Source organism: Lepisosteus platostomus, chromosome 26 (assembly GCF_059453375.1).
Source record: "Lepisosteus platostomus isolate fLepPlt1 chromosome 26, fLepPlt1.hap1, whole genome shotgun sequence".
Classification (NCBI taxonomy): Eukaryota; Metazoa; Chordata; class Actinopteri; order Semionotiformes; family Lepisosteidae; genus Lepisosteus; species Lepisosteus platostomus.
Window position 1 is genome coordinate 6,724,613 of NC_142636.1, and position 13,869 is coordinate 6,738,481.

Here is a 13,869-nt window from a genome sequence, read left to right on the forward strand (position 1 = left end):
GAATTTGAATGTGTGTTTATTATTTTCTGAGTTATACGTTAATACACCTTTCGTATACAGTGCCCTCCAAATTTAGTGAGAGCGCAAAGTCAGAATAACTTTTCTTTTATTGTCGAGCAATCTCTATTTGTGCTCATGAGGTTTGAATCTATCGGTGGGATCGTTTGAGATTTTCTGTTGCTGCCACTTGAGCTGTTGGAAGTTCTTGGGGTTCTGTCCCAGATCTTTCTTCAGCACGTAAACTACGGACTGAGTTGGACTTCATGAGCTCATCAGCTGCACTGGCTTGCTCGGGGTCATTGTCATGCTGTGGGCAGAAGCTACCTGATATTTATCTGAACCAGAACGTCTAAGAACAACTGTAACTTAGCTGATACCTTCATCCTTGGCAACTTGTAAATTTTTCAATTATAAGAATACAATATATTATAAATCCACAAAGCACATAGTTAATTACAGAACCACAGAAAGATAGTACAGGAACAGCAGTCTGCATGTGAAAGACAGCAGAGCAGAAGATTCAGGATAAAATACTTCCCTAAGCTGAAACACAGACATCAGCGTTTGTGATGTTCCTGCTGTTTCTTCACGTCTCTGCATTTTTACAGATGGACATTCCAGGGAGCTTGGGAACTGTTTTGTTTTCAGAAAAACTGGAAAAACAGACCCTTTTACTAAAATGTCAGGAATCCCATGGCAGGCCTTAATAACGGGAGCATGTTGATAAACACAGGATATATATACAGTAGCTAGTCAAAGTATGATACATAGTGCAAAACAAATGACTGTGTAGTATTAATGGCTAACAATGGGAAGCAGTCAGACAGGAACTGTTGCATTCAGTGGCAGAGGGATTGAACACAGAGCTTCTTAGGAGAATAGCAGGAGGGAAATTGAAAGACCTGAGGCACAAAAACAGGGTAAATTGCTAAATTCTTCACAGTTTACTGTATGTCCCAAATGGGGCCCCCAGGAGGAAAAGTCTAAGAAGCAGATAACATTTCTGAAACAGAGAGTGCATCTACTTTTCAATCCCTCCCAAGACCACTCCATCTCAGTATCATCCAACAGAGACAGGGAGCCCTTGACAATATCAGCACTAAGCAAGAGGGTTAGTAATGGCTGGCACATTAGAGCTTTGAACACCTGCAGCTCAGCAAGGCCCTGTGCTACTACTGCTCAGCGGTTTGGACACTGGAGGAGCTACATAGTGTGGCTACTGGCAATGCCGGTTTCATCGTCCACAAGGGGGCAGTAGTCCGAGGAACGGGCAGGCGTCCCTGATGGCAATGGCTGCTGCAGTACAACTGAAGGCTGTGGAAGAAGATAGATACTTTATTGATCCCGTGAGGGACATTGCAGTGCAGAAGGACACAGAGATGGCGATCACGGGTTCGAGAGGCGCTTCCCACACTGTCCCTGGACCTCTGCTCTCCTCCCAACGAATCTAGAATCCCTGCAACTCGACCGCATCCGTTTCCCTCGTACAGACGTGCTCAAAGCGCTTCTGCCAGCGCCACTGGTTGCACCACTGGAGTGGCCAACAGTGGGAGATCATGATTTTTCCCAGCAGTTACCAAACTCCTCTTTCAATTTGGAAGAATTCCCCGTTCCTGTTTGACATTCTCCTCGCCCAGCCCGGAATCACCACTGTGCAGCACAGAGGAACCGAGGGGCGATGGGAATGCTCCTCCAGCATGCCTGCCCAGCGGCCATGCTGGGAAGCGGACAGTGTTTGGCGAACAGGACAATGTGCCAACCGGAGGAGCAGTTCTTCCCTTGCTAAGCTCATGGCAGATTGTAGGGGTCACTGTTGTAAAGAAAGGCAAGACAGCACTGGATGTCTAATAACCACGAGACACCAGCAGTGCAAAGGCATTGTCTCCCCCCTTGGGGGCGTCTCTCTCACGGTCAGGTAGCGACTCAACCTATATTCTGAGCAGAGGCCTGGAAGCACCTGACAAGTTATTGACATACTGTAAGTGCTTATTGCCCAAGTTTACAACAAGAAAACAAACTCCCCTTCCACACAGCAGAAAAAAGTATCTTTATGCAGAGAACAGACTGCGGAGGGAGGGCTCTGTCAGAGAAACAGCCCTGACCATACACAGACTGCAGAGGAGGGCTCTGTCAGAGAAACAGCCCTGACCATACGCAGACTGCAGAGGAGGGCTCTGTCAGAGAAACAGCCCTGACCATACACAGACTGCGGGGGGAGGGCTCTGTCAGAGAAACAGCCCTGACCATACACAGACTGCAGAGAAGGGCTCTGTCAGAGAAACAGCCCTGACCATACACAGACTGCGGGGGGAGGGCTCTGTCAGAAACAGCCCTGACCATACACTTTCTGGGAAGCAGACTGCAGGATTTAAAGGCACAAGGTGGGTATTCATGTTTAGAAGTCTAACAGGGTCTCACTGGGTAATATGAGACAGTCATGTCCTATAGAAGAGCTCCCCATGCTGAATTTATCAAATAGTTTTGAAGTTTTACAGTGGTTTTGACCTTATATTATCTTTGGTTTCCTATAAAACCAATAAATTAAGGCATACTGTATGATGGTCTATCATAGTAAGGCATAAATAATACAAGACATAAGAGATCAAGGAAAAGCCATTATAATGTATATTAAATATTGATAAGCATGGTTACATCACTTGCCAGTGCTTTCAAGAGTATTTATACTGTACTCCAAGCAGTGAGGGGTAAATTTTTTAAGTAGTGAGCGTAGCACTCTTCTGGACCGACACCGGAGGTCCAGATGCATGCCCAACTTCAAACCTTGTCTGACCGCAGGGGCTCCATCAACTGGCAGTATCAATAATAAATAACTGTTCCTCACCATTGAACTTCTGAAGCACGCATCTTTCAGCCCAAAGGCCAGCATGGAAGCAGCAATGCAAATCTCCAGGACAGTAAAAAAAATCAGGGCCCCACTTGTGCCATTTTGCAAGAGCTACAGGAAGGAAAACAGTACATATTGAACTTTAACACTGGTGTGCACTGTAGCAATTTTTCAGTTACACTACATTTTCAACAGGAACTGTATCGCACAAGAAAGATGATAAATCCCAAATCCTCCATGCAGGTAGCAGTATAGTGGAATTCTCTTTCACAGTGAGCTGCATGTATGCTATGTCGGTCATATTATTTTTTCCAAAGGTGAAAAGCATTATTAGTGTCATGATGTGGTTATTGCAAGATGCTGAAAGCTTCCATCTGCTACAGTCCTCTCTCTAGTTTCCCTGTACACTAACTGCACTCACAAAACATATTTTTCCCATGAAATGTACAAAGAAATGGTCCTTCTGAATGCCCAATCCTCTTCACAGTGATCCAAATTGACACAATTACATGGTGAAGCTGCCCCATCTGAGAAGAGAACACTCTTTATGTAGATGCTATGTCACCTCACTCAGATGAGTCAGGAGCGTCTTTTCAAAGAGGTGTACACGACTACACAGTCAGCGCCTGAAGTCTGAAATCAATCACACTTGCACGTGCAAGACAGTAACTTGGTTGACCTGTGTTCCAATGAAAGCCTTAAGAGGTATTGTGCACATGTATTACAGAGATCAGGCAAATTCTATTCCTACACATAACTGCTTCGCATCACATTTAAACATAACAGTTTGCAGTGTTAGTAAATTCTATTTATTCTATCTATTTATGTGTACTTTGCAATTTATGGTGCCAAACTATTTAAATGCATCAGAAAAGCACCTAAACTCAATTGGTTGATGTCCAGTTATGAATACTTGAAAGGAATCAGAGACTTTTACATGTTTTTTTAATGGGGAATTCTGTGTTGCTTGTACAAATGTTGGCCTACAATCAGAAATTTTGGAACCAATTGCGTTTGCATAGCAAGGGGTGAGTGTGTTTTGAAATTACTGGCAGCTATACTGTGCTACTACACTAATATAAGAAGAGGTCAATCCTTAGTTATGGAACAAAACGTGAAGGGAGCTAGTTAATACCTGTTATTACTTTTTACATGCACATCAAGTCATTTTTGTATAATGTAAGCATACTTACATCGAGTACAATGTATTCAAATGAGTACAAACTAAATGAATTCCATATAGGTAAAAATGCAAATTGTAAAACTATAATTAATTGAGGAAAAGGGACTTTTTCAGAAAGAACACAAAGGACAACATTTTTACCTGAGGAGCATTTGTGAACACTCATACAATATTTATATTATTATAATATAGTATTCATAAAAAAGAAATGGAAATCTGTACCACAGCATTCCTGTGATCATAGCACTCAGAATAATAATAATAATGATGATATTCCTTTTGGACACAAGGTTCTGTCTCTTTAAAGCTCAACGAATAAATTGCTGTTGCAACGATGGCAATAACCAAGCTTATGACATGCATTCCTACTGCTGCCTTGATCTGAAAAAGAGAACATTTGAAAAAAAAATAATCAGGAGAACATTGGAACATTCCAGAATTTTCACACACACACCATCTGTTTATAGACAAAGAGGAAATTGCCAACTAAAACACTGTCCGGATTAATATTATTGCATATGTTCTGTATTAGTTATACAAAGTCAAATCTAATTCAAATATTCCCATGCGTCTTGAAAATATAATTCAGCACACTTGTTCTTGCAAGGGGGCGCTTGTTCATTTACACGCAGGGCTCTTACAGCAGCAAACTGAGAAGAAGGCCTGTCCTTAAAATATGACAACTGCGTAACGATCTAGGATGTGTACAGACTAATCTCTGGGCAAGAGCCCAGAACCCCTATCGTCGACCACTGTTTCCTGTATAACACAGGAAAGTCAACTGTGTAACTGCCAAAACCCTCCAACTCTGGCTGCTGGCATTTACTATTAACACAGCAGTATGATCCGTTTGTCAGTGGGGAAATACATTGGCAGACAAAAAACCCTCCAATGTTCACTCAGTAAAGTACAGGAAAGCACAATGCAGATACTGCAGGTCTATTGCCATTGACAGCGATTGCTTGCTGGTGTTCATTGGCCAGGCTTGTCTCAGCTTCCAGTGAAACAGCGACTCCTGCAACTTGCTACAGTAGCTGCCTGTAGGTTTGTGGTGACATCACTGAGAGACTGCCTCTCTTCCTACCATTATTAACCCCCCTGTAAGGCGCTGCTGAGCTTGCGGTGGGTTAAAAGCTGAATGGCTTCTGGGTTGGTCCATCCCTTATTCTAAATATGCAGTACAGGAACTGGCGAACGTCAACTGAGATGTAATAGACATTGGAACTCAAGTGATATAAAGTGAAAAACACAAGAGCCAAATACTACCTGTCATTAGCCCTTCATTGCGATTTGCCACATTCGTACAAATATGTGCATATGACTTTACAGTTTGCTTTTAATGTCTTTGATGCTTCAGTTCCTAGAATGTCACTAACAGTTCTTGCTGGTGAAGCCAGTTCACTGAGAGACAATTGTGCTCCCACTGTTATCAGACCCTCCCTTTGCTTTGTTGAGCCACTGTCTGTCTTAAATTCTCCTGCTTCCCCATGTGTTGGACTGAATGCAGAAACAGCCACTGTGCAGAAAGTGTATTGGTGACTAATCAGATAACCATCCAGGCCAGATTTCAGCAGAATATCAGGACAATCTTAACCCACTGGACAGTCCTAGTGTATAGCAACTGGGTTTTCAATAGGAATAACAAATAAGCACTCACCACAGACATTCTGAGAGTGTTTTCTCCAGCGACACAGAGAGCCCCAGAAATAATGTACTGTTGAGAAAAGTCAATTTTGTAGATCGTTATTATTTTTTATTAAAAAAACATGTGTGGTTTAATGTACTGTAGCATGCATGTCCTGCTTTGATATTTGGAGAATGTTTTGCTCACAAGAAAAGGATAAACAGTGGGTATTCGCATCTCGCTAATCCCACGTTGCAATGAGAGCAGTGTCAGTGCTCACTGCTACAGTCAGGAATGCAGAGACGTGTGAATTTTGTTCCGACCATAGGATAGGATAACAATGGGTCCTACATAGTATGTCCCTTGTATGCAGCTTGTAGTGCTGATCATGAACACATTTCCCATGATTGTCACTGCTCCTGTGGTTCAGTCAGGTGCTCTCAATATATTTTTATCAAGTCATTGCTGACTGTGAAACTTAAATGATGTACTAGTAGCCTCAGTCAGGTTTCGGGGGGTCTTCTTAGTAGCTGTTATGAAACGTGGGGAAGAGAGTCTGAAATAGTAGGTACAGCAAAGTACACTGTAAGTTTGTCAGTGCAGCGGAATTGTGCTTTGCACTGTGCTCTCTCCAGCAATATGATCTCACCTGAGAGCTGCCCTCACGTCACAGGCCTACTTTAAAGCTATGATACCACTTCCAGAGAAACCTGCCCCAGCCACTATCAGTGACCTGGTGATGTTTCTGCTTTTAACAGCAGACTTTTAATGGACTACTAGAAATTCAACTCACCAGCAAACCTCCCCAGTAAGCGATTCCAGTCTCACTTGCGAGAACAGGGTCATTGTGTGACAGTATGATGCCAAGGAGCACACTGAAAATGCCAATCATAATCTGGGCCGTCTGTGGAAAAGGAAAGACGATATCATAAAAATGGCACAGCTCAGCTCAAAATGAACTCTTTTCCAATATAAATGGAAATAACAGGTCTTTGGACTGTGGGAGGATAGCTGAGCACTCAGAGAAAGTCCATGTGAGCACAGGGAGAACATACAAACTCCACACAAACAGCACCCCAGACATTGAACCCCGTGCCCCAGTGTCACCGTGCTGTCCTGATACGATACCGGCAGCATAAAATAAAAGATACAGCTCTTGTGCTTGTGCTAGGACCAACGTAACAAATTCTGATTAGACAGCAAGCTGGATGTGACATCATTTTTGTCTGAGTGCCATAATGCAAGCAGTAACACCATTAGATGGTAAAGGGTGTTGACATTCCTCTCTCTGCTTGCTTGCACATGAAAACGACACTCAGGTCCAGGTACTTCCTGGATTGCATTCCAAATGAATAAATCAATTCAACACATTCACTTTCATGTGAAGTCTAAAACAAATGTGGTCCCATTGCTATTGACTATGTCAGACCATCGGAGCTTAGCCCGTGGGAGGGTTATGGCAATCCTAACTGCCCAGGTGGGTGGTAGGTTGTCTTGGCCAATTCCTTGGGGCTTCAATCAGATGACTGCCTTTCTGCCACTCTGAGCCTAGTATGAGTGCGGTTTCAATCACATTGTAAACACATTCACAAGCACTTCTGCTCCCACACGGGAGGCTTTAATCAGTTATGAGAGGCGACACCTAGCATGAGGAACAGGAACAGGCCTGTAAAACCCAATCTGAAAATGGCTGAAAGGGCTCACCCCCAGAGCCTTGGGCTCTCCTCGCAGGTGCTTCTTCAGCTCTGCAGAATCCTGGGAGAGGGAAGTGGGGGCTGGCAACCACTGAGCCTGCAGGCCAGGAGAGGGCACAGGGGCCTGACCGGCTGGATACACCTGGGTGGAGATCACCAGCCCACCGGCGGTACTGACAGAGCTGGCCATGTCCGGCAGGTGGTGTGGACTTCCTGCACAGAGACAGAGAGTGAGGGGGCAGGGAAAGCAGCCAGCCGGCCCACAAGGATTTCACTGTTCGTGTGCTTTGCAGATGCACTCCCAGGGGCAAACGGAACACAGGTAGAAACACAAAAACTGCAAAGCAAATTGTCAGGGAGGTGTTCTTTCCGGACCCTATGCAGACGACACAATCCGGGGTAGAGTGAGGAAACACAGGGAAAAAAGCATACAGGGGTCAGGAATGAAAACAGGGGGCGTGTCCATGGTGCGCTGGTGTTCGGGGGAGGTGTGGCCTAGGCAAACAGTCCAAAACTGAGGCCAAAGGGAAATCCGAGACAAGGCGAAAGCCCAGAGCCGGGCGGTCCATCTGAGACGAAGACAAAGGGAATTAGGAACAGGAACAGCAAATAAAAACTTGATGGGACCAGGCGCTCCAGGTCCTGCACTCGCCTGGTACAGGAACCAATGCAGAGCCTGGAACAGAGTGAGCGTCTGTCTTTTAAGGTGGGTTGAATAGAAGGCTGGAACAAAGTGAAAGAACCAGAGCGCTCTTAAGGGGGAGGGACTACAATCGTGACATGAACTCGGCTTCTTGTGTACAGAGTCTTGTCCTGCTTCTATACGGTAACTTTGGAGATGACGATCAGGAAGCAAAATGAAAACAAAGACACGAATCAAAACAGCATGCGGGAGTCGGGAATGAAGACGGGGGGCGTGTCCATGGTGCGCTGGTGTTCGGGGGAGGTGTGGCCGAGGCAAACAGTCCAAAACTGAGTCCAAAAACGGGGCAAAAGTCCAAAGCCAGGCGATCCATACAAGACAGACAAGATAAAAACAAGAACCGGGTCCGGACGGGCACAGGAACAGGAACAGGAACTAAAACCTTAGGCAGTGCCTGGTCCCAGACTCGCCTGGTATGGAAACCAGAGCAGAGCCCGGAATAGCGTCAGAGTCTGGCTTTTAAGGGGAACTGAAAAGGGGGCTGGAACAGGGAGCAGGTGCGGGAGTGAAGTAAAAAACAAGGAAGGGCTGGAGCGCCCTTAAGGGGAGGGGTCTACGATCGTGACACAAAACAGTGCTACACAGTGCAAATCAAATACATCGAAGTTGCATAAAATTGTAAAGATGGCTTGCATGTACTGTATATGGTGGTTTTCTTCCAAAAACGCATTACATACAGTATAGAAGGGTGCCACCTCAGCCATCTGCTGAAGTGCTGGCTGCTGGTCACGTAGCCAGCAGCCATCTCACCCTGCAACTCCCAGCTGGCAGCCCCACTGACGCTCAGCAGGTGTGAGCCTGGTCAGAACCTGGATGGGAGTACCAGCTGCTGGAAGAGGTGTTAGTGGGGCCAGCAGGGGGCGCTCATCCTGCAGTCCGTGTGGGTCCTTATGCCCCAGTATAGTGATGGGGACACTATACTGTAAACAGGCGCCGTCCTTCGGATGAGACGTCAAACCGAGGTCCTGACTCTCTGTGGTCATTAAAAATCCCAGGGCGTTTCTTGAAAAGAGTAGGGGTGTAACCCCAGTGTCCTGGCCAAATTTCCTATTGGCCCTTACCAGTCATGGCCTCCTAATAATCCCCATCTCTGAATTGGCTTCATTACTCTGCTCTCCTCCCCACTGAGAGCTGGTGTGTGGGGAGCGTTCTGGCGCACTATGGCTGCCGTCGCATCATCCAGGTGGGGCTGCACACTGGTGGTGGTGGAGGGGATCCCCATTACCTGTAAAGCGCTTTGAGTGGAGTGTTCAGAAAAGCGCTATATAAGTGTAAGCAATTATTATTATTATTATTATTATTATTATTATTATTATTATTATCATATACAGTGAGATGACATGCGTCAGTTAATCTGCAGCAGCAGAAGTGAGATATAATATTGTTTCCCATCAGTTTAGAAAGGTCAGATCAAGCAAAGACAAAGCGAAATTTAGCGAGGACACGGGTTCACACTACTACTGTTACAAAGGCATGAGATCTTTAATGACCAGGTATTCAGGCCCTCAATTTAAAGTCTTATGCAGCATACACCACACAATCCCCAGGCAAAACACTGCAACATTGCTCTGTAAATGTGGCCGATGTAACACCTACTGTTCATGTACTGCCACCAGCAACACATGCTACAACAACCTGTCGCAGCATGTCGGTGCATACTTAGAGCAGAGTTTCCCAATCATACACACGATAACCCCCGTCCTTTCACCTTTCAACCTTTCAATCCAGATGGACTTCCAGTTGTTTTAACGAAGTAATAATTTGATCACGACTATTCTCTGTTCCCAAAGAGACCCTTTTCAAACTGCTTCTGAATCTAACACTTGAAAACAAATTAAAGTTCAATGGGAACAAAAACCATCATCGGACACCGGAACGCTGGTCATGGGATCTGGCTTAGAGATGTGATGAGGGTTCAACGTGGTACTGCTAAAAACAAGCAATGAAATTAGAATAAAATATGCAAAGTGCTGTCCCTAAACAGAGAAGCTTAAAGTATTTACTGCTTCTACACTACTGCTGACAAAATAACTACTCGCAAATGTTTCCTGTTCTGAAGTTTTTTTGATTACCATACCCCCCACTGTATTAGTCTCCTGCCAACAGTGTGTTAGCCCTGACTATAACGTATTTCTTAATTTAATTTCGGTTACATGAGCTTTTAACCGAATGTCTGCCACGCACTGTATCTATCTGTTGTGCTGGTCCACTTACCACATCAAACCATTTAAAACCGTAGCGATTATTTATACGATGGTGGGTGTTTGGTATTCGTCTGCGTCGAGACATGCAGTTTTCATACTTGTTAGCAGAAGAAGAAAACTCTGTTCTACCGTTACGTTGTTGCTCTCATTATTATTCCTGCATTAACAAAACCCCATAATACTGTACTAACATTGTAAAATTTGTAGAATGGCACAGTACAAACCTACAGTCTCGCTCCGATCATTGTAACCGACACTTTTCCAGAGTTAGTGGGAAAAACCTCGCCCGTGTTAAAACCTGGACCCATAACGCAGAACTAAACAGTTAAATATTTTTATCGAGACCCTTCTCTAAACGAGAATCAATAACAGCTGTGTCTTTATTTTCACTCACTTCGCTCCTGTGTCCTACCGCTTTCTCTCTTCCTCTCAGTGTTGTGTTTCGTGAATTTCAATCCCAGCCCTTCTGATTTCCCCCTCTATTCCGAAGGCACGACGGAGGCGTGTCTAGTCCTCCAACTGAAGGTTTTAACACCCTTCACCGAAGACACACATCACAGTCACGCCGCTTACACAAAATTGACCAACTGTGCCTCCTCGCAGTTCGCAGTTACGGTTTCGTTAGGCTGCCAGTTCCCGGAGCGATTTGCGCAAGAAGTACAGGTCGATCTGGCGGCGACCAAGTCACTTTAAAGCACAGATCTGCGAGCAAACCGGGTCATTTAATGATCAGAGGCGGACTCGCGTACAGTACGCTTGGAAATCTGGATGAGCTGCGACGTTTCGTTGCGTTTTGGCTTTTTAACGACAAAGTGAATCAAATTTCGGGCCAGCAACGTTTTCAGATCGGAAAAAAAAATTGTACTTAGTTAGGTGTAATGACCAGTTAGTTGTATATCAGTGTATTCTCCGGTTATTTGGGATAATTCGTTTGCACAGAATGCAAACAGAGCGTTGATTGCTGTGATGTAGCGCTTTAAAATATTGTAACGCCCTCGCCTGGTGGTGAGGAGGAAGCGACCCTAAGCGCTCATACTACCGCTGGGCAGGTTGTTAGTTGTAGTCGGGGAGAGTCTGAGGGTCAGCACGATGACCAGCGGCTGACCCTACAGTACCTGTGTAAATAATGTCATAGTAGTTCTAGTGTCCTGTGTAGTCTTATACAGTAAGTGTATAGCGTGTTGTTAAGTAATTACCACCCTAAACATGTGTTCCGTCAGTCTCCTCATGTGTGTGTATATCCTGTGTTTGGTTTTTTGGTTGTAAAAGAATAAAGCTATCGCTTGGTTTGTTAATCGCGTCTCCACTGGTCCTCTCTTCTGAGAAGAACCTGTAAACGCTACAATGTTTAATACGGCTCAAATATTGCAAATCAATATTCTGGATTTGATTCCACACGTTACAGGATTCGTGTGGTACTCTACAAAATCCCCCAGCACGCATTGCATATCTTTTGTCCTATTTTCTAATCTGTCACAGAGTGACAAAATCAGGGCGTGAGACCACAGGTGGCAGGGGTAGAACAGGGCAGGAATGCACCAGGGCATCTGGGCATATAGCCTGTTCACCAAAGACCCCTGAGCAGCTTGCTGTGCCCACACCCAAGACATCAGACCAGACCAAGACACCTCCTCCCTGGTTCTGAGTGAGAAGAGGTTCTGAGAGGGAAATATCGTGGGGGACAGAGATTGCAGGGCTGAGTTTTGCAGGGGGAGTTTCCAACACCAGGGACTTGACAGAGAGCAGCAGGGCAAAGGCCCTGAGGCTGGAGGTGGGGAGGACCGGGACATCAGGGACTACAGTGTTTGGGTCGGCCAGGACTGAAGAGGAGGGAGGAGGAGACAGAGTTTCTTTGCTGTGGCAGCAGGTAGGAGTCACACCAGACACACCAGGATGCTGCCGGACTTCTGCTCTGGGACACTGGGTTTGTGAAACTGGGGTTCCTGTTGTTCTTGTACAGTTACTTGCTGCGCGTGCAGTGCCTCTTGTAGATGAGTTGTGCTATGTGTTCTGTGTGTTGGGAAGGCAGCTATAGAAACTGTTGTGGGTCCTGTGGGATGGGGAGACTGGTGTTCCGTAATACAAAGTGTAATTACTGTACGTAGGATATCATCTTGTCTGGTCTATGGGTGCACTGGTGGTTCTAGGAGATATAAAGAACCCATTACAGGGGAATAGAGATCTTAAACCCTTTAGATTGTTTAATAATAATAATAATAATAATAATAGCTTGCACTTATATAGCTCTTTTCTGGACACTTCACTCAAAGCACTTTACAGGTAATGGGGATCCCCTCCACCACCACCAGTGTGCAGCCCCACCTGGATGATGCAACGGCAGCTATAGTGCGCCAGAACGCTCCCCACACACCAGCTCTCAGTGGGGAGGAGAGCGGAGTGCTCCAATATTAGGATTATTAGGAGGCCATGATTGGTAAGGGCCAATAGGAAATTTGGCCAGGACGCCAGGGTTACACCCCTACTCTTTTTGAGAAACACCCTGGGATTTTTAATGACCACAGAGAGTCAGGACCTCGGTTTTATGTCTCATCCAAAGGACGGTGCCTGTTTACAGTATAGTGTCCCCGTCACTATACTGGGGCATTAGGACCCACACGGACCGCAGGGTGAGCACCCCCTGCTGGCCCCACTAACACCTCTTCCAGCAGCAACCTTAGTTTTTCCCAGGAGTCTCCCATCCAGGTACTGACCAGGCTCACACCTGCTGAGCTTCAGTGAGGCTGCCAGCTGGGAGTTGCAGAGTGAGATGGCTGCTGGCTGGTAACGTAGTAACGTTTAGTTACGTTTAGTAACATAACCAGTAAAAAAGATCCAATAATTCTGCATTAAGGGGTCAACATCTGTGAGATTACTTTCATGCAAAGACTCAATTCAAGGAGCTTCATCCATCTAACCATCCATTTTCTAACGACTTTATTCAGGAGGGAGTCACAGGGGACGCTGGAGCCTATCCCAGCAAGCAACGGGCACAAGGCAGGGACACCAGTCCATCACAGACACACACTCACACCAGAACCGGTTTTTCCAGAAGCCTGTTAAACTACAGTATATCTTTGGGAGGAAACCGGAGCACCTGGAGAAAACATGTGTGAGCACAGGGAGAACATACAGACTCCACATAGACAGCACCCCAGGAATTGGCCCCAGGGCCCTACAGCGGCGAGGCAGCAATGCTGACCACAGTGCTGCCTTATTGTAGTTATTCTCCAGATAATTCGAAATATAACTGATTAAAACAGGACAAAAACATAAAGAAAGTCATCCTCCAAAAATGACCACGATAACCAGTGAGGAATCTGCACATGTATAAACAGCACCAGTCATTGGAAATGACTTGTGTAACCTGCACTGGAAAGACAGGTCTGCTGGCCCAAGAACAGAACAGGTGTAAGACCAGAGAAAGGACATTATAATGTACTGTGCTTGTCCAGTGGATTAAGAAAGCTACAGTACTTTACAGTATGTCACAGTATACGCTATACTGTTATACTGCTAGCAATGAAGAAAATACAAAAAATTAGGTATCACAAATTAATGGTGGTAAGTACTTTAAGTTAATGATCACAGATGTGTATTGGTATTTATTGGTTCAAAA

General features: G+C 45.3%; 1 protein-coding gene across 2 annotated transcripts; it reads right to left on the reverse strand.

The window, feature by feature from the left end:
- Window positions 1-10,887, reverse strand: LOC148639854 (membrane-spanning 4-domains subfamily A member 4A-like). Of its 2 annotated transcripts, none has more exons than XM_088620363.1 (7): window positions 10,648-10,887; window positions 7,357-7,559; window positions 6,446-6,556; window positions 5,686-5,742; window positions 4,251-4,409; window positions 2,843-2,956; window positions 1-1,314 (listed from the first exon to the last, which is right to left on the reverse strand). In XM_088620363.1, the coding sequence occupies exons 2-7, from the start codon at window positions 7,534-7,536 to the stop codon at window positions 1,204-1,206; spliced, it is 732 nt and encodes a 243-aa protein (XP_088476489.1). In that variant the 5' UTR covers window positions 7,537-7,559; window positions 10,648-10,887; the 3' UTR covers window positions 1-1,203. The 2 variants fall into 2 exon arrangements, with proteins under 2 accessions (XP_088476489.1, XP_088476490.1); XM_088620364.1 differs by lacking the exon at window positions 10,648-10,887 and adding an exon at window positions 10,478-10,621.
- Window positions 10,888-13,869: the final 2,982 nt, after the last annotated feature.